Source organism: Panthera onca, chromosome A1 (assembly GCF_046562875.1).
Source record: "Panthera onca isolate mPanOnc1 chromosome A1, mPanOnc1 haplotype 2, whole genome shotgun sequence".
In the NCBI taxonomy this organism is placed as follows: Eukaryota; Metazoa; Chordata; class Mammalia; order Carnivora; family Felidae; genus Panthera; species Panthera onca.
Genome location: NC_138339.1, coordinates 106,758,245 through 106,783,636, shown reverse-complemented (window position 1 = coordinate 106,783,636; position 25,392 = coordinate 106,758,245). Strand labels below are relative to the sequence as shown.

General features: G+C 35.1%; 1 protein-coding gene across 4 annotated transcripts in view; it reads right to left on the bottom strand.

Moving 5' to 3' along the window:
- The window catches only part of ADAMTS6 (ADAM metallopeptidase with thrombospondin type 1 motif 6), a 297,458-nt gene that overhangs the window by 269,245 nt on the left and 2,821 nt on the right, over window positions 1-25,392 (bottom strand). For all 4 annotated transcript variants that reach the window (XR_013556624.1, XR_013556625.1, XM_060635672.3 and 1 more), the window contains exons 3-6: window positions 15,645-15,813; window positions 6,642-6,853; window positions 6,051-6,134; window positions 5,406-5,551 (exon numbers count right to left, since the gene is read on the bottom strand). Coding sequence is in view for 2 of the 4 variants with exons in the window: in XM_060635672.3 (XP_060491655.1) it covers window positions 5,406-5,551; window positions 6,051-6,134; window positions 6,642-6,853; window positions 15,645-15,813 (611 nt within the window). In the remaining 2 variants the exon portion in view is untranslated. The remainder of the gene's footprint in view (window positions 1-5,405; window positions 5,552-6,050; window positions 6,135-6,641; window positions 6,854-15,644; window positions 15,814-25,392) is intronic.

Sequence of the window (25,392 nt, the reverse complement as noted above, 5' to 3'; positions counted from 1 at the left end):
AACTTAGTGATAGTCCATGAAAAATTCATCAGGCATTTCCTTAAGGCTTAAAAAAAATCCATAGATGAATAGCAAATAAGTGTTAATACACCAAATTTAATTTCCTTTTCCTCTGTTTTAATATATAATCTTAAAGCCAATATGTAATTCCGATAGATACATTCTATAGAAATTAAGAAAACTTGTTTAAATCCACACACTGTAGACCAAGTTTTAGCAAGAAACTATTTTTCAGAGCTATTTTCAATCTCTTATCTGAAAACATTAGTTGACTTTGGAAATTCTAATCCCTTTAATATCCAGCAGCAACTAAACAAATAGTCATGATCCCTTAAGAGGATAAATATATTCATTTTAATTAAAGACTGAATTATGTGACTTGGTGTGCACTTTTGCATTTGTATTATGAGATGTATTTATGTGTCCTATGCATTTCAATAATGAAAAACTGAAAAGGAAGTATAATTATTAAAGAATAGCCTATTAATAGAGGCATTCTTAAAAGATCTGCATCTTGGTCTTAAATTTTCAAGAATTTAGTCAAAGAATAAAGTCCTGGAATGGGCCACAACATAGATGAACGTTGAAAACACTATGCAAAGTAAAAGCCAGTCACAAAAGACTACATATTGTATAATTCCATTCATACAAAAAGTCCTGAGTAGGCAAAGCTATAGAGACTAAAATTAGATTAGTGGTTGCCTCAGCCTGGGGCTAGGATGGGGAGGATAAGGGAATGGGGAATAACTTCTTACAGGAATGAAGGAAACATACTAAAATTAATTATGGTGATGGTTGTACAATCCTCCACATATACTAAAAGCCACTGAGTTGTATATTTAAGTGGGCAAACTTATGGTCTATTAATTATATCTCAATAAATCCATTACCAAAAATAATTTAGGTTATAATTCCTATTTGAAATATATATTGTTATATACTAATATCTTAAAGATGGAAAACATGATTCTAATATTTGATAGAAAAAATTCAGGAAATTTATCCATTTGTCTGTTTGTGTTAATTGCTCAACATTGATGCAAATACTACACTTTATGTCACTACATTCCTACTGATTTTCAGAGTATAAACAGATTTCTTAAATGCTTTTCCCACAAAATAAATTTAGAAATTGTCTTGACTTTAAATTTGGTGGAAATTTCCTAGCTTCATTTAAAAATATAAATATTTTTTAAATAATCTGTCAAATTGTAGATATGTATTCCTTAGTAGCCATTAATTTACAGTATCTCAATACAAAGTTTAATAAGAATAATGTGAAGGTTTTATAACATGCATAACTTTTTAAGTGTATACATACAGTCCTATTTTATCTTCTTAAATTCTATTTGTAGAGTTTCAGGTAAAAAATACTAATCATTTCTTGACCAAGTTATATACGTTTCATATTCAATTATTTTTAAAAAGTTACCAAATCCCCCCACATGTTAGACACCAGTGCTACCAACACTGATATGGGTACTTGCAAGCTGGACCCAGCTCCAAGAGAAATCCTCCATTGTGATATACGTACCTCATGAAAGAAAAAGAGATCAGGTGGTCCCTAGTAGCCTTTACTGCTGCTACAGACAAATGCAGCCTTGGCCACTGAGTACCTCTGCAATCTTCACCAAGGCTAACCTCAGCTTACAAAGCTGTATAGAGACTACATTGCTGGAATTTCTCCAGAGCTAGAAACACCATACTCAACTCAGCCAGCACCCTTATGCCCACCCACAGATAAAAATCTTTCTCTACTAAAACCATTCCACAAAATTTGGAAGGAGTGACTCTTCCATCAAATGCACAGACATCAACACAAAGCTACAGAGACATGGAAAATCAAGGAAATATGACACCACCAAATGAATACAATTATTTTCCAGTAAGTGACTACAAAGGAATGGAAATCTACAAATTGACAATTCAAAATAATTATTCTTAAAAAGTTCAGCAACCTAAAAAAGAATATATATCAATGATATCAGAAAAGAATATATGAATAAAATAATAGGTTCAAAAGAAAGGTCAAAATATAGAAAAGAACCAAATTCTGAAGCTGAAGAATGAAATGAATGAAATTTAAAAATGCAACAGAGAGCAACAATAGAAGATGTGATCAAGCAGAAGAAAGAAACTGTGAACTTTCGAACAAGTCATTTAATATTACCCACTAAAAGAAGAAAAGCCAAAAAGCAGTGAAAAAAGCCTACCTAAATGATGGGACATCATGATGTGAAATAATATTAGCAATATGGGAGTACAAGAAGAAAAGACAGAGAAAGGGGCAAAAACTTATTCAAGGAAATAATGGCTGAAAACTTTCCATATCTGGGGAGATATATGAACACCCAGGTCCACAAAGTCATATTGTACACCTTAAATATGTACAATGTTGTCTGTCAATTATACTTCAAATATTAAAAAAAGATTAGATAAAGCTAGCTAGTATATAACAAATGTTCATTATATAGATATGAACATGTATAAAAATAAACAAGTACATATAAAATTAAAATGTATGTGTATATATAAATAGTTTTTAATATACTCTTTGGTGTTAATGCAGTATTTTTGATACCAGATAAAACAACAGAATTTTAAATTTTTTATTTTACTTATTGATTTCTGTCTAGTCATGGTGGTCTTACAGCTTTGTAGAATACAGTTTGCTTTAAATTTATGTCAAATAAAAAAAATATTATTTGCAAACAGGAGATAGTATTTTTGGGTTTTTATATTTTTTTCAAAAGTAACTATTATTACCTAAGTAACTATAGTTCCAAATGGTTTTCTGCTTAAAACATTTAAATCCCTAAGATAAAATTTGTCCTAGTGGAGATAAACCTATCTATCAATTTTTCTCTGGAATTCTCAGTAAACACATTATACATCTCCCTAGTGAGCTGACATTTCAAGCAAACATAAATCAAGATCTTATCTATAAATAGTGAAGTCAAAATCCTGAACATGTTAATAAGTGAGTTACATGAAACAATGAAAAATGTTAATATAAACCATCTATAAAAATTCTTATAATAATTTTCACTAAGAGTAACAGTCTGATTTAAAGATATACTGAATTTCACAAACCAAAAATATATAAGGAAGAATCAAGGATGGTAAAATATCCAATAAAAAACTCTAAATATTAGAGATTATATTCATCACACTTAGATGTCACTGCATGGCCCTAATAATTCAAAGATAATTAGACTTTTATGTAAGTAGACTTTTAAATAAGCTAAAAGTTACTTTGGGACTTTATAACAATTTCAAAAGGCATTTTATGCTGCTTCAAAGAGACACTTTTCTAAGCTCCACTACATAACCAATCTAAAATGATATGAGATATGAACTCTTCAAAGTACTGTCCTATTAAATTCTAAGATCACTTCTAGGGCTAGGGTGACCATTAGGAGACAAGTTTAAAACAAAAGTTTCATGTTCAAACCTCAGGCATCAAAAAGGCACTCAAAGTGGCTTATGGAAACAAGGAAGAGCTCTGCAGAGGATCAGAAAAATATGTGGGTCAATTCAGAGGAACAAGTCAGACAGCTGAATGTAGTAGCCAGTGCAAAGAAAGGATGGCTAACTGCCCAGACATATTTCACTACTCAAATACTTATAAATGTGCACTCTTTGTATAGCTACTGTCATCTGATGCAAAAGTTAAAAATTGAATGCTCATACAATAACAAAAATGTAAAGCACCAGGAGCCCACTAGGCATTGCCTTTTAGGGAGAGGTAGGCTTTATAAATATAAACACAGAAGCCAATGTAAATATCTATAATCATTTTGTTAACCATATATAACAGACATTTTCCTGTAGTAATTTCATTGACACTAATCATATCCATATATATTTTTACACAAAGGTTTCTATATTTGCACAATGCTTAGTATATTTTTAACTCCTCAAATATATTTGGGAGTCATTCCAGACCACAAGACTCCGAGGAATTGCAGAATTTATCAGACTGACATGTCAACACATATGAATATAGAACCCATACAATGTTGTTTTTATTCAGCAAGCATGTCATAAACAAAATTTTCTGGCTTATGATGCCAGGTAGATGAAGTCAATTAAAGTCATTGTAATTGTTAAAAAAATAAACTCTGAAACTTTAAATCTACAACTTAGTTAACAGGTATATTTTTTAAAAAGCTAAATTCACATTATCTTCTGAGATCTCAAGATTCTGATGCCATATAACTTTATACTCCCTCCATAGAATTTAATGTAGAGTCAATGGGCACACTACAGATGAAATACATGTTAAATACTATCTTGTGAATTAAAAGAAATGATCAAGATAACAAAGGCAATTCCATTTCACCAAGATAGAATAATGCTTCCATTTTGTTTATTGCTTTTTTTTTTTTTTAAATTGATAGCAGGTCAAAAGACATGTTCATCTTAAAATGATTTAAGCATGCTTCTCACCAGTCGTAATTAGGGTATAAACAAACTAAGAAAGCTATAATCAAAGTATAGTATAATCACCGTACAATCAAAGAAGATAGGATCACCAGGGGTTGAGCCCTGAACTTGATATTGCTAAATGAGTGATCTTGAGCTATTTAAGTATTTTGAACTAGTTTCCTCATTATTCACATGGGAAAAATAATCATGATATCTACTTCACAGAGTTCTTATTGGAGAGTAAGGAATAAAAGGATCTGAACACAGTTTTCTAAACTTGGAAAGAAATATAAAAATTCATTGGTTTATCATCAAATAACAATTTTGCTGAGAAACAAGCTATTCAACATATAATGTAATATATCTGCTTCTTTATACCATAATTAAAATGTTTTTAATTAAATAAATATTCATCCAGGGCATTGAGGAGGGCAACTGTTGGGATGAGCACTAGGTGTTGTACGGAAACCAATCTGACAATAAATTATATTTAATATAAAAAATTCATCTAAGTAAATTATACAACTGTTGATGTCCTCGCTTTTAATAATTTAGAGGTAAGAATAATTAATATATTTTATAACATTATATTTTATAATATATTTCATAAAAAGAGTGATGACTCATTTTTGTTTTTAAAATTTAATCTTCTCATACTGTTTAACCTTTGTTTTACTATGCATTTCAATTAATAAAACATATATGAGCTTCCAGTTAAGCTTTATGAATAGATATCAGTAGAAGGAAAGATGTTTATTAAATTTCTAAGTCAACTCTAAATCTGTTCTTTTTTCTTATCTGATTCATTTGATGCAAACACAATAATAGGGTAATATATTGTCTCACTGGTGAATAACAAATTAACATTTTGCTTTCAACATACTTATTACCTGAATGAGGCTTTAGATAGAACCAAATATAGTTAAAATATTAAACACAACAATCAGAGGTAAAATATTTGCAACAAGCCATACCTAGTAATAAGAACAGCATTATCGTGGTGGGCAATCCCATTTTCTGGAATGGTGTTTCCATCACTTTGGTGGGAGAGAATGGATTTCTGCCATTTACAGAAGCTATCGAGGGACTTGTCTGCATGGTGGTTTATCTCCAAGTTTGGCTGCAATACAACATGCATACCAGAAATGTTCCAAACAAATTACTAAGGTCAGTTGTTAAAACTTCTGAAGACTAAAGTGGGACTATAATTAGAAGCAGTGGTTTCTAGGAATAATCTCTTGCCAATTTTTATTTCTGTAATATCTGACCTAGAGTTTAGTGTACTATTGAACATTCTTTCTAGTGTCAGCTTTAATGATAATGTGAATATATGTGATCATCAGCAACCAAAACCACTATTATAAGATCTGCCATGCCAATACTCATCTTTCTACTGAAACACATAGCTAATATACATATATATAGTTCTAACATGACATAAGAGGTATATTCTTATAAACCATTTAAAATTTGCTTAAAATATTAAATGCTTAGGAGTGAAAATCATATTCAACTAGAACTTCCTAGAACTTCCAATAATAAGATATTTTATTTTGTAATACATAATTCTATAGCTTGTCTGTTAAGAGTTTTAGGTTTCTAAACTAACTCATTCTTACCTGATCTTCTGTAAGAACAATTAACCGGGCCACTATAATATTCACAACGTTTCCTAGGCTGGAATCACGGTAAAGTTTGGCAACCTGACCTCCAGAAAATAAGAAAAGACACAAAGTCAGACAAAAATCATAGGGTGATTGTTTAATATTTTTTTAAAGAATAGTAAAATAATTGTTCATAAATTTAACCACTGTGTATATAAAAAGGTATTATTTGATCTCATACCAATTAGAACTCTACCCCCAAGATGCCTCCATAAAAGATTTGTTATACAAATCTACCTCAAGAAACATTTTCTCCTAAAACTGAACTACAAATAGTAATTAAGAGGGTGAGCTGATGTTCCAAGTCAAATAAAACCTCTTAAACAAGATTTAGTACAACCCATTCAAACTGTCATATTATCTGAAAATGAACAATAAAGTCACCTTTACATTTATTTCTTATGAAATTGAAACATTAATATATCATTTTTTTCTCATTTCAGACAAGTAAATTTTTAAAATCATTAATTCAAATTAAAAATCCATGACCTTAGTCAAAACCACACATTATTAAGTTAAAATATTATATAGAGGCATCAAACTTACAATATTCATCACACTCAAAATGTAATGTTCAATGTCTTTGCGGCCATGGTAGCCCACCATCATTTTGTCTGCCACTACCAATGTCTCCACAAACCGCTCAATGCTTACTGATCTCTTCTGTCTGTGGCGGATATGCGTGCCATTAATTGGTAGTGAAGAAGGAAAAGTAGATGTGTCATTCAGCCACCAGGGTTTGCCACTTCTTATGAGGTCTACAATAAAAATAATTAATTCAGATAGGTTCACTAATTAAACTTACTTATTTTTAGATCTTTCATATAGACATGCTTCTCATAAACTATCTAAAGCAGTAAGACTTTTCATAGTGAGGAGAAGGGATGAGGAAATGCGGCAGTGAGAAAACTAAACTTTTTACAAGTATCAAAACAATCATTTTATCTGAAAAAATAAACATGAATAACATATAGCTGCTCATAAAAACAAAACAAGCCCAATGAATTACATAATAAAATTTTTTTAAATAATCATTTCATATTATTTCAGTGATTATGTGATAATACTTTTAAATATAGAGTATGTACTTTATACAGTTTTTTTTTCTAAAAACAACTAGAGCATTAACTTTCTAAACACTCTCAAATACTTTTTCTTTTTTTTTTTCTTTTTGAGAGAAAGAGACGGCACAAGTGAGGGAGGGGCAGAGAGATAGGGAGACACAGAATCTGAAACAGGCTCCAGGCTCTGAGCTGTCAGCACAGAGCCCAACATGGGGCTTGAACTCAGGAACAGTGATATCAGGACCTAGGCCAAAGTCATATGCTCAACTGACTGAGCCACCCAGCAGCCCCTCTAAAATAGTTCTGATGAAGAACATTAACACTGCAAAAATCTATTCCCTTTAAAAAATTTTTTTTTAACATTTATTTATTTTTGACAGACAGAGTGATACAGAGCATGAGTAGTGGAGGGGCAGAGAGAGGGGGATACACAGAATCCAAAGCAGGCTCCAGGCTCTGAACTGTCAGCACGGAGCCCAACGTGGGCTCGAACTCATGGACCAGACTGCAAGATCATGACCTGAATGGAAGTCGGCCGCTCAAACGACTGAGCCACCCAGGTGCCCCAATGCCTTTAAGTAATCTCTACACCCAATGTGGGGCTTGAACTCACCACCCCAAGATCAAGAGTCACATGTTCTACCAACAGAGCCAGTCAGGCTCCCCACAAAATCCTATTCCTTCACAGTATTTATTTTAAAGTAGGATGCTTTTATTAAACTTTCTTTTTTAAATATATTTTTTTAAAACATTTATTCACTTTTTGAAAGACAGAGACAGAGTGTGAGCAGGACAGGAGCAGACAGAGAGGGAGACAAAGAATCCAAAGCAGGCTCCAGGCTCTGAGCTGTCAGCACAGAGCCCAATGCGAGGCTTGAACTCACCAACTGTGAGATCATGACCTGAGCCGAAGTCAGACACTTAACTGACTGAGCCACCCAGGCACCCCTTTCTTTTTTTTTTTTTTTAAATATATATTTTTTTGACGTTTAAACTCTCTTAATTAGAGGAATTCTGCCCTATAAATCTCAATACTTTTTTAAGGTTTATGTATTTATTTTGAGAGATGGGAAGGGAGCATAATTGAGGGAGGGGCAGCGAGAGAGAAAGAAAGAATCATAAGCAGGCTCCATATTGTCAGTGCAGAGCCCCACTCAGGGCTTGACTTCATGAACCACAAGATCATGACCTGAGCCGAAATAAAGAGTCGGTTGCTTAAATTAACTGAGCCATACAGGCATACCTAGAAATCTCAATTCGAAAAGACTGAATTTTTTTTTTTTATTTAATTTTGCGGTGTACAAGTATTTATACTGACAGAGAACCCAAAGTTTTCCTCTTCTAAAACCTAGAGGTAAACGGTGTTAGAATGAGTGTTGCAAGATTATGGTTCCAGCAGAACTTGATTTAAACTACATTTTACTGTGGATTACAGTTTAATCCTTCATTTTCTAGACATTTGGTCCTTCAGTACACAGGCAACCTTTTAGTACGATGGCATCTGTAAACACTTGACTGATTTATATTCATCTTTATTTAATAAACTTGAAAAGGTACAGGTCCTCTGCATACTTCACTTTCATATCTTTATGTTGAATAAGAAGTCTTTCTAACCTCTACTTATTGACAAACTTAGTGAGGAAAATCAGATTAATTTATATAATACGCTTGACAGAAATTGGCAGTATTCTCTATTATTTTTCTAATTTCTTTAGCCTTTGCCTTTTAGAAATTACTTTGATATAAGTTTTCAGCAGTAAGAGATGGAAATGACTATGAAAAGTATCAGTAAAATATTTTTGAAACTCATATAAATTAAGTATTTTTATTCCTAAAGGTCCAGAGAGGCAGAGACATGGTATTTCTTATTTCAAAAGTATAACTTCCAGGGGGCACCTGGGTGGCTCAGTTGGTTAAGTGTCTGACTTTGGCTCAGGTCGTGATCTCAACGTTCATGAATTCGAGCCCTGCATTGGGCTCTGTGCTAACAGCTCAGAGCCTGGAGCCCACTTCAGATTTTGTGTCTCCCTCTCTCTCTGACCTTCCCCAGCTTACATTCTGTATCTCTCTCTCTCCAAAAGAAATAAACATTAAAAGTATAACTTCCAGGGGTACCTGGGTGGCTCAGTCAGTTAAGTTTCTGACTCCTGATTTTGGCTCAGGTCATGATCTTACTCACAGTGAGTTCGAGCCCTGCATTGGGCTCCATGCTGATGGCACAGAGCCTCTTAGAATTCTCTCTCTCTCCCTCTCTCTCTGCCCTTCCCCCAATCACACACATGCTCGCTTTCTCTCTCTCCCCCCAAATTAATAAACAAACATGAAAAAAAAGTATAACTTCCAGATAACCAATAAGTATTCCCCTATTCTAGAAAGACTCTTAAGGTGGTCACCAAGACTTCTTATTGTTTACACTTTGTGGGATCTCTTCCCCTTTAGTGTGGATGGGACCTGTGACTTGCTTCTAAACAGTATAATACAGCAAAGATAATGCAATGTATTTGATTATATATCAATGAGTACATAATTATGTTACATAATACTGTAGCATTTTTCTTCCTAGAGTCCTTCCCTTGCTGGCTTAGAGGAAGCAAGCAATCAAGTTAGAGAACTATACATGGCGAGGAACTACAGACAGCCTCTAGCAGACAACCAGCCCCAAACTAAAGTTTTCAGTCTTATAGTAGCAAGGAACTGAATGCTGCCAATAAACGTGGTAATTCCTCCCCAGTCAAGACCAGATGAGAACCCGGTCCTGGCTAAGGCTAAGTTGATAATTCATTCATGTACAACTTCTGGTCCACAGAAACTGTGAGATAATAAAAACATATTGCTTAAGCCACTGAGTTTATAGTAATATTGTGCTGAAATGGTCAAAATCCTTTCTGCATTAACATAATTCCAATTTCTTTTGCTCAGTCTTCCATGATCCTAAAACCACTCGTGTATTCAAATCATGCCTTGTTTTCCCTTTCTCTGGATGGACAGCCTAAATGTCTAAATATAGGATTTAATTTCCATTATTTTGTCATTTTCACTTCTCTGATCCATCCAATTTCACCTTATATTTATTTCAAGTACTATGAAAAGAATTAGACATTATTGGGCAAAATAAACACAGCAACGGTGTTTCTCATTAAATAGCATTCAGTATAAGGTAGCTACTGTTATCATCATTTTCATAAATTTCAGACTTACATTGTTTGCTTATCACTCCATCAGATAAATGTATATATAATGTCTTTAATGGACATTCTTTTTTTTTAAAGTTTATTTATTTATTTTGATAGAGAGCATGTGCAAATGGGACAGGGCCACAGAGAGAGAGGGAGAGAGAGGGAGAGAGAGAGAATCCCAAGCCGATTCTACAAGGCCAGCACATCTTCTTTATCCATTTGTCAGTGGATGGACATTTAGGCTCTTTCCATAATTTGGCTATTATTGAAAGTGCTGCTGTAAACATTGGGGTACAAGTGCCCCTAGGCCTCAGCACTCCTCTGGTTTCATTTTAAAAATTAAATCAATCCAGTATGATTAGATCATTACAAACCAGTATCTACATTCTGTAATTGTCAATTGTTTAATGTTAAGTTTAATCATCTGTACTAATATCTTTTTTAGTCTAATATAGGATATGCAATTGACTTAATTTTATTTCATAACAAAGATTTGTAGATATTCAAATCACACTCATTACATATGCTTTGCTCAATTTAATTTTGCATAGAATATAGAATGTTAAAGAAAATATTCCTCCATAAACATATACAATAAATAACTTTTCCCCAAAACCAAACACATGGATCTCTTTGCCACCTGATATAAGATCTTATATTTTTCATCAATCTCAAAATATGTTTAAATGCATACAGTCATTCACAATTAATGCACTGACCTGCTTTATTTTTCACTAAAAGCACTATTACTTCTTGGTACTTGGCTATGTATTTGTTTCCTTGGTTGATTTTTTAGTTAACTGTCTCTCTTTACTAGAATACAAGCTTCATGGGAGCAGAAACTTTTCCTGTTTTATTTATTGCTGCATATCCAATATCTAGCCTGACACATACATGCTAAATGAATATTTATCTAATAAATACATAAGTAAATCATGCAGGTACAGAGACACAATAATATCTGTAACAATGGATAATAGGAGCATTCAGTTATACCTGGGTAATGGTAAAGGAGCAACTTTCACTTCCTTGTTTTTCTTTTTATCACATACTTACTAAATTTTCTACAAAAAAACAGGTATTTTTCATAATTTTTTAAAAATTAATAGCATAATCTAATTAGAATGGGAAAGTTTATATCTGAATAGGAGATAAATATACCCACTTTCAAAATGGTTTTTCCAACTTATATTTTGATATAAAATTGAGTTCCCAATAACCAGTTAATTGGCAATTAACACCCATAAATGCACATGTCATTTGAATTATGCTGTCAAAATAGTATCAGAATTAATATCAGTAGTTCTTTTTTTTTCTTTTTAAAATATTTTTTTTAATGTTTATTTATTTTTGAAAGAGAGAGAGAGAGAGACAGCACAAGTAGGGTAAGGGAAGAGACAAAATCAAAGAATCCAAAGAAAGCTCCAGGCTCCAAGCTGTCAGCACAGAGCCCAATGCGGGACTCGAACTCATGAGCTGTGAGATCATGACCTGAGCCAAAGTTGGCCACTTAACTGACTGAGCCACCCAGGCACCCCAAGATCAGTAGTTCTTAACCAGACCTATCTCAAACTCATTAAACACAAAATACCTTTTCTAGTGATATTCCTATGGAACTACTATAATGTTTTCCACTCATGGGAAGCCAGTGAAGTGTTTGAAGGTGTGTAATTAAACTAGATTTAAAGAGAAAACACACTAAAGACAGAACAACAAACCTGAAGACAGGAAGACCAGTTAGAAAGTCATTATAGTGGTATAGGCAAGAGATAACAGGGGTCTGAACTAAATGGACTGGTGTTAAAGGTAACAGAAATGACTGGTGAATAGATTAAAAGTTAGGAAATAGTCACAGTAATCCACTCAAGATTTTTTAGTTACTCAAGAATATATCATTGACCTGCTTTATTTTCCACTAATAGCACAGTAATCTAGGGGGAGAGACTGTGGAAAAAGAAAATCTTCCCCAAAAAGGGCAGAATTTTATGATGGCACTAAGAGTGGATTTGCTGCACTATTTGACTCATGCTTAAACCTTAGAAAAAGAAGGATCTGCCCCAGTAAGGCCAGTGAATAATAAGACAGGCACTTCAAAAGAGGATAACTTGAATATCTAAGGGTCAAGAGATATTTTTCAGAATATTATGAAATCATTAAGTATTTTTGCAAAAAGTGATCTTTAAGATCATGAAGGATGTCATGTTACAGCAAAAGTGATGAGAAAATTGTTTCACAATAAACAACTAAATATTTTAATCCTAGTTTTTCAAGAATTTACATATAGTTGTAATTATAGCCTAAATTTTGCTAAATTTAAGAAAAAACTAAACTATTTCCATAATATTTAGTTTCATTACTCAATGAATTTTCTTTCACTGTTTCCTATGAAATTTTATTTCATGTCTTAAGTGGATTCACTTTAAGTCACCTTTTTCTAGTACCAATTATTCTTCATCAAGAAGGACCTTCCAGAGATTACTCATGAAAAGAATATGCAAAAAGAGAACAGTCAGCTGAAGAAAGAACTCCAAAGAGCACTTATATTTGAAGCAGAAGGAGCCCAAGAAGCATATGGATATAAACTAAAGAGTGATGCATCCACTAATTCATAAGATAATCCATTCTATTTTCTATAAATCTACTTGTTGAACCTATACCATTTTTTCCTAAAATCATTTGTTGGTGAACTTTTCTTTGTATTAAGCTAAAACCTGCTTCTGCAATACTCTGCCTCTGGTTTCAGCTACTAGAACTACACAGAACAAATCTAATCTTCTTTTTTTTTTTTTTTTTTTAAGATTTTAAGTAATCTCTACACCCAGCATGGGGCTTGAACTCACAACCCTGAAATCAAGAGTTGCACGCTCCACTGACTGAGCCAGCCAGGCACTCCTAATCTTTTTTTTTAATACAAAAGTTCTTTAAATTCTAGAAACAGTCATCTCAATCACAATAATAGCAAAATTACATGTGAGTGATTAATGTGTGCTGAAAGAAGTACTCAGACAGGCTGGGTAGTTTGTCCAAAGCTAGAGTAAACCATATTCTTTCTATCATGCCAAGCCAAAATATCCTCTATTTTGTAAGTTTTCTAATCTTTAGACTAAAGAGCCTCCTAACTCCTTACCTCTAGTCTTGCTCTTCTCTTATTCAGTCTCTATAGGACTGCCAGGAGAATATTTCTAACACCCAAATCTGATCATGTGATTCCTATTGCTTAACACCTTTCAATGGGTTTCCAGCACACTTAAGATAAACAAACTCCTTAACATGGTTTACAAGCCCTTTGTGTCTGGGTCCTCCTTGTCACTTCAGTTTCATCTCTCACTGCCACTTCTCACCCAGTGTGAAATTCACTCCTATCCCTGCAGCCCACATTCTAATATGTATCCTGTTATAGGAACTGGTAATGACTGCAATGTGACATTCTCTCTTTTGGTTCAGAAACTTTGTAAATGCTATTTCCTCTATGTGGAACACTTTACCCACATTTCTTCCACTTGTGCACAGCTACCTTCTTTATCCCTCAGGCCCCAGCTTAGAATTCACTTCCTGGCACAAAAACAGGCACTCATATCAATGGAAAAGAATAGAGAACCCAGAAATGGACCCACAAACGTATGGCCAACTAATCTTTGACAAAGCAGGAAAGAATATCCAATGGAATAAAGACAGTCTATTCAGCAAGTGGTGCTGGGAAAACTGGACAGCGACATGCAGAAGAATGAACCTGGACTACTTTCTTATACCACACACAAAAATAAACTCAAAATAGATGAAATGTAAGACAGGAAGCCATCAGAATCCTCAAGGAGAAAGCAGGCAAAAACCTCTTTGACCTCAGCCACAGCAACTTTTTACTCAACAAGTCTCCAGAGGCAAGGGAAACAAAAGCAAAAATGAACTACTTGGACCTCATCAACATAAAAAGCTTCTGCACAGCGAAGGAAACAATCAGCAAAAATAAAAGGCAACTGATGGAATGGGGGAAGATATTTGCAAATGACACAGCAGATAAAGTGTTAGTATCCAAAATCTGTAAAGAACTTATCAAACTCAACACCCTAAAAACAAATAATCCAGGGAAGAAATGGGCAAAAGACATGAATAGACACTTCTCCAAAGGAGACATCTAGATGGTCAACCGACACATGAAAAAATGCTCAACATCACTCATCATCAGGGAAATACAAATCAAAAACACAATGAGATACCACCTCACACCTGTCAGAATGGCTAACATTAACCACTCAGGCAACAACAGATGTTGGTGAGAATGCAGAGAAAGAGGATCTCTTTTGCACTGCTGGTGGGAATGCAAGCCGGTGCAGCCACTCTGGAAAATAGTATGGAGGTTCCCCCAAAATTAAAAATAGAACTGCCCTACAACCCAGCAATTGCACTACTAGTTATTTACCCAAGGGATACAGGTATGCTGTTTGGAAGGGACACATGCACCCCAATGTTTATAGCAGCACTATCAACAATAGCCAAAATATGGAAAGAGCCCAAATGTCCATTGATGGATGAATGGATAAAGAAGATGTGGTATATATATACAATGGAGTATTGCTCAGCAATCAAAACGAATGAAATCTTGCCATTTGCAACTACATGGATGCAATTTCGCTTATGCTAAGTGAAATTAGTCCAAGACAAATATCATATGACTTCACTCATACGAGGACTTTAAAACACAGAACAGATGAACACAAGGGAAGGGAAGCAAAAATAACATAAAAATAGGGAGGGGGACAAAACATAAGAAACTCTTAAATATGGAGAACAGAGGGTTACTGGAGGGGTTATGGGAGGGGGGATGGGCTAAATGGGTAAGGAGCATTAAGGAATCTATTCCTGAAATCATTGTTGCACCCTATGCTAACTAATTTGGGTGTAAATTTAAAAAATTTAAAAAAAAGAAGTCACTTCCTCCATGAAGCCTTTTTTGACCACTAATGTCCCTGCTGTATGTTTCTTTTTTTTCTTTTAAGACATTTCTTCAATTTTACTTATTTATTTTTTTAATGTTTATTTATTTAATTTGAGAGAGAGAGAGAGCAAGAGAGAGTGCGTGTGAGTGCAAGTGGGGTAGGGGCAGAGAGAGATGGAAAGAGAGAATTCCAAATATGAGTGAAATCCTATGGCATTTGGATAGGTGACATCTTTTAAAAGAACTCTGGGCATTATCATTCCAATTGCCCAAATTCCTATTTACACTTATTATTAACCTCACTTACCATAGTGTCAGAAGAAAGAGAGTGGCAATACAATACAATAGACTTTGTAAAAACCACACACGCACTCACCTGAAACCCCACAATGAGAGTGATCATACAGATGTCGTTGCTGGAGGGTAGACTTTTTGTAAATAACATGAGGATGGCCATTTTCATAACTAAAATGTTTGGAATCCTCTGTGGTATTCTTTAATGGTTCAATAAAATATTCTTCATCTTCTGTGGCAATTACACCATGCTAAAAGAAAAAGAAACAAAGAATTTACCAGGAAGGATCATTTTAAATATTAATTATCATTTATTAACAAGAGTCAAAAATAAGTTGATATCTCTCCAAAAAGAAGTTACAATGCATGTTAATAGAAATTTAGTGGATTATCTGTACCTAGCAATATGTACCTTCTATAAATTTACCTATACTTTGAAAAGGACATTTAAATTCTTCTACATGCCCCCATGCCTTGTACTAAACATGACACATATTATTTCCTCCAATCTTCCCCAAAACTCTTTGACGAAGCAGAGACCTCTTTGTGTTCACTAAAACTTGTTTCCTTTCCAAATTGTGCACCACATCTTCTGTGTTCAGGTATAGCTCCGTTCAAGTTTTGGCCAATGGAAAACAGGCAGATACTATATACCACTTTTAAGCCCAGCCCGTGAAAACCTTTCCCAGGAGAATTCTCTACTCTCTGAAAAACTACCCACAGAAGGCAGACGCTGAAAGAGAAGCAATCTGGGTCACTGAGTGACTTCATGGAAAGCTGTCCAACATAAACACCAATATAAGGGAAAAATTAATCTCTATTGTGATAAACTACTGACATTTTAAGGTTTATGTTACACCACTTAATATGTACTTAACTGATACACATCCGATATATCCCCATTTTGCAGACCAAGTAACAGGCTCAGAGGTTAAGAACCTCCCCAGCATTATATAGAGATAAATGTAGGAGCTGCAATTCACAGAAGCTTTGCTCTTGTTCATATGACATACTCCTTACACCTATTTATGTAGCCAAGTACAGAGCTCAACCACAGCTCCTTTTTAAAACTTTCTCTAGTCCAAATGAAGTATCAGCACCCACTTCTGAGCTCAAAAAAAGCTTATTATTGGTATCATTCTTTATAATTAATTCCACACTTCCTTGCTACATCTCAAGTATTGAAGCTATATTTAAATTTGGTATAACATTTCTACTGCATATTTTATCTTCCCAAATGTACTACTTGCTTTTTGAAGGCAGGGGTTGTGTCTCACTGATATAATTCTTTATATCAGTTACAGTCATAGAAAGTATCCCCTATGTAGTATGAACACCAAATAAAAGTTGGCTGATTAAAAGAAATGAGATAGAAAAAGTTATCTGCATTAGAAATAAGACCTTCCATAAAGGTCCAATAGTGTTTTCTTAAACATGGCACATGTGAAGACTGCTCTTAATCCAACTAATTTATCCTGTAACACTGGATAAAACACAAACTCTCTGGGTGTATTTCCTCGGCTGGAAAAATGAAAGGGTTGGTGTAAATTAGTGGTTTTAAAACAGCACTCTGGGGAGCCCTAAGGGTTTCAGGAAAGTGCCCTCAGGGGATTGCCCCAGACAACAAAGGGAGACCTATAGGGCTTGGATTCCTGGGCTCAGCAATTGGCTGTGCTTTTATTAATCTATATAGTATGTTTCCACATAACATTTCATTTGAGGAGAGGGTTTTGCTGTTTTAAAAAGAAAAAAGCTGGAAATCTCTGGTCCAAATAATCTCTAAGGTCCCTTTGAATCTAAACCTCTATGATTGTGTTTAGGGAAATTCATGTTAAGTACCACATGCTTGGAAAGAAAGATAAGACATAATCAGAACTGCTCTAATTTATAGATGAAGTTGGCAGGCACCCACGCGAAATGAGCTAAGGAATGCAAAAAACAAAAAAACAGGGATTAGGTACTTCATGTTATTTTCACCATTGTTTGCTTTACTTTAAGTGTATTAGTCCCTAAATTAAGTGCAAATACTGACATGCCTAACATAATATGCCATTAACAAACTCTAATACCTGAGCATGAATTACATTACTAGGAAGATTAACAGCGTGGTAGCAAACTGAGCAAGCATGGTTCCTGCAGAAAAGAGGGCATGTTTAAGAAGTTTTTATAAGAGAGAAGTGTACGAAGTGGGGTTGGAGAGTACTGCCCAGAAAGGGTGGAGCACTAAAATCATATCATGCTAAACTGTGGGCAGAAGGATGTTGAAAGGTCCCAGACAAGAAGTTCAGGTTGCTGGGGAAAAACAGAGTCAGAAGCCTGGAAAGTAAACAAAATCTCTAGTTTCAAGAATGGAAAGACTGGAAAAAAATCCAGAGATTTTGTGTTACGTACTCTGGGAGATGTTTATACTCATTATCTCATTTAATCTTAACAGTTCTCTGAAGTAAGTACTACTATCAGCTCGACTTTGCAGATGAGAAACAGAGACTGAACAAAGTTAAGTAACCAACTCATTCAATTGACTTCGGTGCTTGGATTCTTAGCCATTATAGTATAATCCCCTTACCCTCTGAGAGTTGTTTCTGACTTAACTTTTTCTTTCTTTCACCAAAGATGATCTGAGTGCCTATCACATAGGCAAGTACTATTCTATGTGGTGGGGATGCAGTTTTTTTGTTTGTTTGTTTTGTAGCCACTACAGAAGCAGTCAAATCTTTATTTCCCTTTCAGGGTGACTGATAAGAGATCAAAATTATAATAATGGCTAACCATTCTAAAGTGCCTGTCATGTATCAGATACTGCTCTTACTCTCTCTATAAATACACAGTTCATACACACACACACACACACACACACACACACACATATACGGACACACATTTATATAAATACATATATACAGTTTATACATACACACACACGTGTGTGTGTGTGCATGTGTGTGTGTGTTCCAGTTAAACCTCAAAACAACCCTATAAGACTTTTGTAATAATTGTCTTCATTTTATGGATAAGGAAATTGAAGTATATAGAATAAGATCATTGAGTTAATAATTGGCCATGACTGGGATATGGTTACTGTGATTTGAGACCTGACATCATTAACACAGGGCTCTACTGCCTCACTGGGGCAACATTCAACTTACATGGAGCTTACATTTTGGTGGAAGGAGCTAGACAAAAGGAATTCATGTCACCAGATAAATGACCAATCAGGTAGTGTTAAATGTTAAGAAAAAATAATAAAGCAGTGTAAGAAGACAGAGAGTAATCAGAAGTGAAGGAAGTATACATACTGCTTAAGATGGTCAGGGACATCCTCTCTAATAAGGTGATATCTGGACAGAAACTGAACAAAATTAAAGGAGCAATCTTATGAAAGACCAGATCAGACAGTGGGAATGGCGAACACAAAGGCAATATATAAGCATGCATACAGAATACAGCAAAGAGCTACTGGGGCTAGAGGGAAGAAAAGGAAAAAAGATTTTGAACTTAGAAAGGTGTTTGAGGGTAGAAGATGGAGGACCTGAGTTAAGTGCGGGTCCCAGTAATTTGCACATGCCTAGCAAGAGCCCTGCTCTCACTTCCCTCAGCATCCCCACTCATCCCTACAGTGTCTGCCTCAGGCCATCAGGATCAAAATCATCATGTCCTCTTTCCCTGACAACACAAACCCTACAAGAAGCCCAAGACCCAACCCCTGGATTCTAGTCCCCATATGGTTATGTGCATCATGTTTTCAGATCTCGTATCCTACTCTCCCCTTTCGCCATTTAAAACACATCCACTGTGCCTCCTCAAACACGCTCAGCTGCATTTGTGAATATTCACTTCTTTTTGCTCAAACACCTGAATCTCTCTAAACACACTCTTTCTTCCCTGTAATCCTCTGGAATGGTGGATCCTCCGCTTTCTCTCCTACCTGCCTCCTATTGGACTTGGAGTTAGGGTAAGTGTCCTTGTGATTCACTGCCATTTCTAAACAATCCCTGCTCTCTCCCGCCTCCAAAACAAAAAACCCCTCACCAGCTTCCAAACTCATGCCATCACCTTCTTCCTCCATTAGGTGCAGTTATCTACTTACTGACCCATAGTCACTTTTCCTCATTTCTTGAAGATTTTAGCTTCTGGATCAATCACTCTCTGCAATACCATTCCTGAAATAATCGTTGATTTCAGTATCTTAAGTCACCAGTTCTTAAAAGTTCTGTGTGTGTGCCCCAGATCACTTTAGAAGTCTAGTGGGGGTAAAGACTAGGGGTTACTTCTCAGAATAAAATTGTAAGCATCGAAAAAAATATATAGGATTATAAAGAAAACCAGTTGTAGTAAAATAACATTATCAAAATATTTTTAAAATGTACTATAGGAACACACATGGCTTTTTGTAAGACTTTAAATAAGAAGATGTGTAGTGGATCTAATGGCTATCATAATTTTGTAATAGTGATTAACATAAATAGTCCTTTGAAGAACCTACAAAAACTGTAACATGATATGAAAATATCTATAATTTTTATTGAGGTGAACTATTACTTTATTGGTTTGTTACCTATATTCATAATTGAAGGAAATGTTAAACTTCAGTGAAGAATTAGTAAAGATAAAGATGTCACTTTTCCCCAGTCCAGTTCACAAACCCCTTGAATTCCATTCATGGGCCCCAGGTTAAGGGCTACTGACAGAGATGGTCTCTTCACCCATTGCTGTCTCAATTCCTTAACCCGTTCAACAAATATCTTGTCATTCACTTTATCTTAGGCATTCGGACCCACAGTACACCCCTAGAATTCAGTATTTTCAATATTTGCAACCCTGCCCAAATCTCAATTTCAAGTATCGCATCCTTCTGTCTTTCCAGCACTGTCCCTCTAATACCTCCCTTCCAAGAGTTAGTCCTTTTACACCCACCAGAACCCAGTGATCCCACCACATTTTCATTATCCTCCATCCACTAAATGTCCTCATTTCCCTCTTAATCCATCTTCAGTTCCACCTTCAATTCCCTTGCCCTTTTCTCCCTTCACAGAATTTATTTGGCTACCCCACAACTCTGATTAGATCAGTTTTGCTACTCTGGGCCTGCAAGCTTGCAGCCTCATTTGCCCACTGAAAGATACATCAAGACGCTGAGTAGTCTCACTTTAAATTCATAACCATAATCTCAACTGTGCTCTTAATGCATCAAGGCAATTGTACTATGTTTCTCTAATACACTCAGTATCCTGCTCACCTGGATAAATATTCTATACTTTCTTAATCCCCTAATACCTCTTAATCCCCTAATACCTCATCTTGCCACGTTCCATTCCACTAAACATCATACAACCTCCTGCAAAGTCCTACAACACAAATACCCACCTGCCTGCATCTCATATCCATACAATCTATTTTATTTCCTCTTATTATGGATGAACTGTCTACTCTCCTAATCACTAAGGACAGTGATCCTATTTATGATTCCATCCCTTCTCACCTATCAAGGACATCACTAGAGAAATTTTCCTTTTCTCCACATAATCATTCCCACCTTTATCAAACAAAACATAACCTCCTCTGAACTCATTCATACCTGTAGTCACTGATCATTTCTTACTTTTCCTAAAGTCTTTAAAATAATTATGTATGTACTCTTTTCTCTGTTTTCCAAATGCCACTATGACTTCAGCACTGCTTTTGTCAAGGTCACCAACAACCTCCTCATTGATAAATCCAATGGCAGCATTTTTCTCTTGAAATACTTCCTTCTCTTAGCTTCTAGGATTTTTGCCTGGCTTTCCTTCAACTTTCTTACTCCACTATGCTTTTTGGTCTCCTCCACATCTTTCTGAGCTCCCTAACCTCCTGGAGTGTCCAAAGGTTCATTTCCTTAAACCACTTTTTTTTTAACTTCTTCTTTATTCTATCTATATTATTCCCCCACCCCAAGCAATTTCATATAACCTCCTGGCTTTAAATGTCATCTATATATTGATGACTCCCAAATTTATAACTCCATAATTCACATTTCTCTGCCAAATCCAGGCTTGTATACCCACCATCTTATACAACACCTCACGTTTAACATGCCCAACTGAACTCATGATATATATCACCCCACAATCTTGTCCTCCTACAGCTTTTCCATCTCAGTAAATGCCTGAGTCTTTCTCATCTCAACTGATGGCTGCTTTATTCTTCTAGTTGCTCAGACCTCAAGCTTGGAGTCATGGATTTTATCCTGACTGTGTCCTCTAAAACCTACCATCTGGCCTCCAGTACTCTTTTTAACCTCACCTTCCATTACACTTCCTCTCTTCCACTGAGTTCCAGCCTGGGCAATCTTGCTGTCCCCCAAACACTCTTAGATCAAATCTTTGTACTTGAAGATTTCCACCTGGAAATCCTATTCTTTGGATGTCAGCTTCCCTTCCTCATTTTCCTTAGGTCTTTACTCACTATTTTTTCTACCTGAGAACTTATCATTATCCAACATACTGTGATTTTTATCTACTTATCTGACTGTGTGTCTTCTCCAAGAGAATACAAGTTTTGTGATGATAGGGATTTCTCCTTTGTTTACTGTCGTACTCCTAGCACCTAGAACAGTGTCTATTATACATGATAGGTACTTATAAATATTTGGTGTGTGGATGAATGAATAATGGAAAATGCAGAAAAACAACTCTGGGCATAGCTAAGAAATAAGAATAAAATGTAAAGAAAGGAACAATCAAAAAGGGAATCTCTTGAAAATTAGAACCATGACTGCTTGTAATTTTTAAATCAACTGAAGGAAAAGAAGGCAAAACTGGATAAATCTCATACATAGAACTTAGCACAAAAAAGAAAAAGATGGAAAAAGAGAAGGACAAGGGAAGTAAAGAACCAGCTACAAAAATGCAGGGGGTAGGAAACAAGAAAAGAAAAATACTAAGGAAAATTTTTTTTCAATTTCTCTAAGCTGAAGGAGTGTCTGTCTTTACACTGAAAGCATCCATTAAATATGAAGTAAGGATAAGGAAACAAGACCCATAGCTTCTTGAATAGAATTCTTAATAGAATTAATTGAAATTAATAGAATTCTTGAAATAGAAAGGATAAAGAGAAGATCATATCACATATCACCTTCACTGAGGAAAATTCTTAGGAAAAAAAAAAAGAAAAGAACAAGAAGCAGATGTCTGTCACCCAAAATGAATCAATGCTAATTTTTTTAAAGATCTTTAAATCTTTCCCTAAGACATAAAGCCATATCATAAATTGGATGCCCCATATTTCCCTTTCCCAATTCCACCATTCATGGTTCCAAAGAAAAATGATTTTTTTTTTTAATTTTTTTTTTCAACGTTTATTTATTTATTTTTGGGACAGAGAGAGAGAGCATGAATGGGGGAGGGACAGAGAGAGAGGGAGACACAGAATCGGAAACAGGCTCCAGGCTCCGAGCCATCAGCCCAGAACCTGACGCGGGGCTCGAACTCACAGACCGCGAGATCGTGACCTGGCTGAAGTCGGACGCTTAACCGACTGCGCCACCCAGGCGCCCCGAAAAATGATTTTTGAAACTAGAATTCCACATCCAGCTAAATTATTAACCAAACACAAAAGCAACAGTAACCTTCAAATAGGCAAATAGACTCAGAAATTTTACTTCCCAGACACATTTTCTGAGGTAATTACTTGAAGATGTTCTCCAATAAAATCATGATGTAAACTCAAAAAGATGTAACTCAAAAAGAGTTAAGACATAGAACTAACTAGGAAAGAAGCATCCCAAGATGAGATATGTACAGTAGTTCAAAAAATTAATTAAACCAGTAGATTCCAAGAGAAAAATGCCTCCAAAGAAGAATGGGATATATTCCAAGCAATAGATACAAGGTGTAATAAAATGGATAATATTGATCATTTGGTAAAGAAATCATTATTTTTTTTACAATAAGACAAAATAACAGTAGTTAGAAACTCTAGAAATATAAAAGCTAGAAAAGAAAGCCATGGCCCAAATATATAAAGAAAACTAAATGTGACAATATTTTGAACAACTGACAAACAATAATGTTAGGAATTGTCTTTATGGTGCAAGGATTGTAATGATGAAACAATGGGTGAGGAAATATGATTAGAAGACACTAATGATCTCTACATTGATATTATTTTATATAGAACAATTAAAAAACAGAATTGGTTGGGGCACCTGAGTTGGGGCACTAGCTCTTGATTTTGGCTCAGGTCATCAGACAGAGCCATGCATCAGGCTCTGCACTGACAGCTTAGAGTCTGCTTGGGATTCTCTCCTCTCTCGGTCTCTCTCTGCCTTTCCCCTCTCACACACAGGTGTGTGCTCTTTCTCTCTCTCTCAAAATTAATAACCATGAAAAAAATTTTTAATCAAAAAATAAAAACAGAATTGGTTAAAAGGGCTTTTGAGGGGGCCCCTGGCTGGATCAGTCAATACAGCATGCTGACTCTTGATCTCAGGGATGTGAGTTCAAGTCCCACACGGGTGTGGAGCTTATTTAAAAAGTGGGATTTAAAAAAAATAAAACCCTGTTTACATATTATATTTGATTTAAAATGTAACATAATGTAAAATAAGAATGAAGGTGTGAGTTACTAAGTTTGGTGGGTAAAAGTGTGATGAGGAACAAGATATTTACATAGTCTCAAAGTATCTGCTCAGAAATTCCTTATTAGTTGCCAAGGAGAAAATAGTGACTTCAGTGGACAAACCTGGCAGATCACATCTTCAGTAATCAAAGTTAGTCAACATGGGCCATGCAGTTTCAATAGGAAGCAAAGTAAAACAAAAAGGTATTAACAAATAGAGGGGAAAAGAATGAGAAACAGAAAGTCTTACTAAAGGATGAAGAATACATGGGCAACACTCTGCTATCCTCTTAAGTGTAGCAGAATTTCCATTTTCAACTTTACCCTCCCTTTTGACTCCTCAAACAACATCTTTCACAATTTCACAGTCACTTAATGACTCTCAAATTACTTGCTTCCAGAATTAAATTCTTTCCTAAATTTCAGAGCTGTATTTCCCAAATGTCATTTAGACATCTTCAACCCTATTTCTTCAGATTCCTCACATTTACTATATCACACTCCTCTCCAATCCAGCGCTCCAGTGGCATTCCCTTTCTTAACTAGTATAATTCATATACGTGTCACCCAAAAAAGAAGCCTCCGCCACCTTCAATTACTTTCACTCCTTCATCCCACACCCAGTTCAATTCTATCTCAATTTTTAAACATATTTTTAAATACCTACTATGTACTATATGTCTTATTAGGAATCATACTAATGTATAGGAAGAAAACATTAGGAAGACACAAATCCTCTGCATTTTCTCTCCAAAATGTGGTTTAAATTCATTCTTTGCTGTGTATTCCCAGGGGCACAGTCCTTACATGGACCTTCATTATCTCCACTATGTCCTAACTCCCCTTCATATCCCCATCACTCTCTGCCAGCACATCTCACAATGGAATTGATTTTTTTTTCCTAAATCTCAAATTGGTTCATTTCACCATGCTGTTAAAACTATCAGTGGCATACTTAGTGTTGATGCCAAACACAGAGAGCAGTGTTGATAACTAGGAACAGCATTTTTCTATCATATTTAATAGCAAGTGTCATTTTAATATATGAAAAGTTTCAAAACAGATTTATTTTGGATACCTTATTCTTATTCAAAAAATTGTTTTATATATAAAGCCTAACACTACTATGTACTCAATTCATTTTACAAATAATATAGGGTTTTAGAAATTGTCCTTACTTTGAAAGGTCAATGCAAACATTACCAAAAGGACTATAAAAAGCAAAGGCAGCAGAA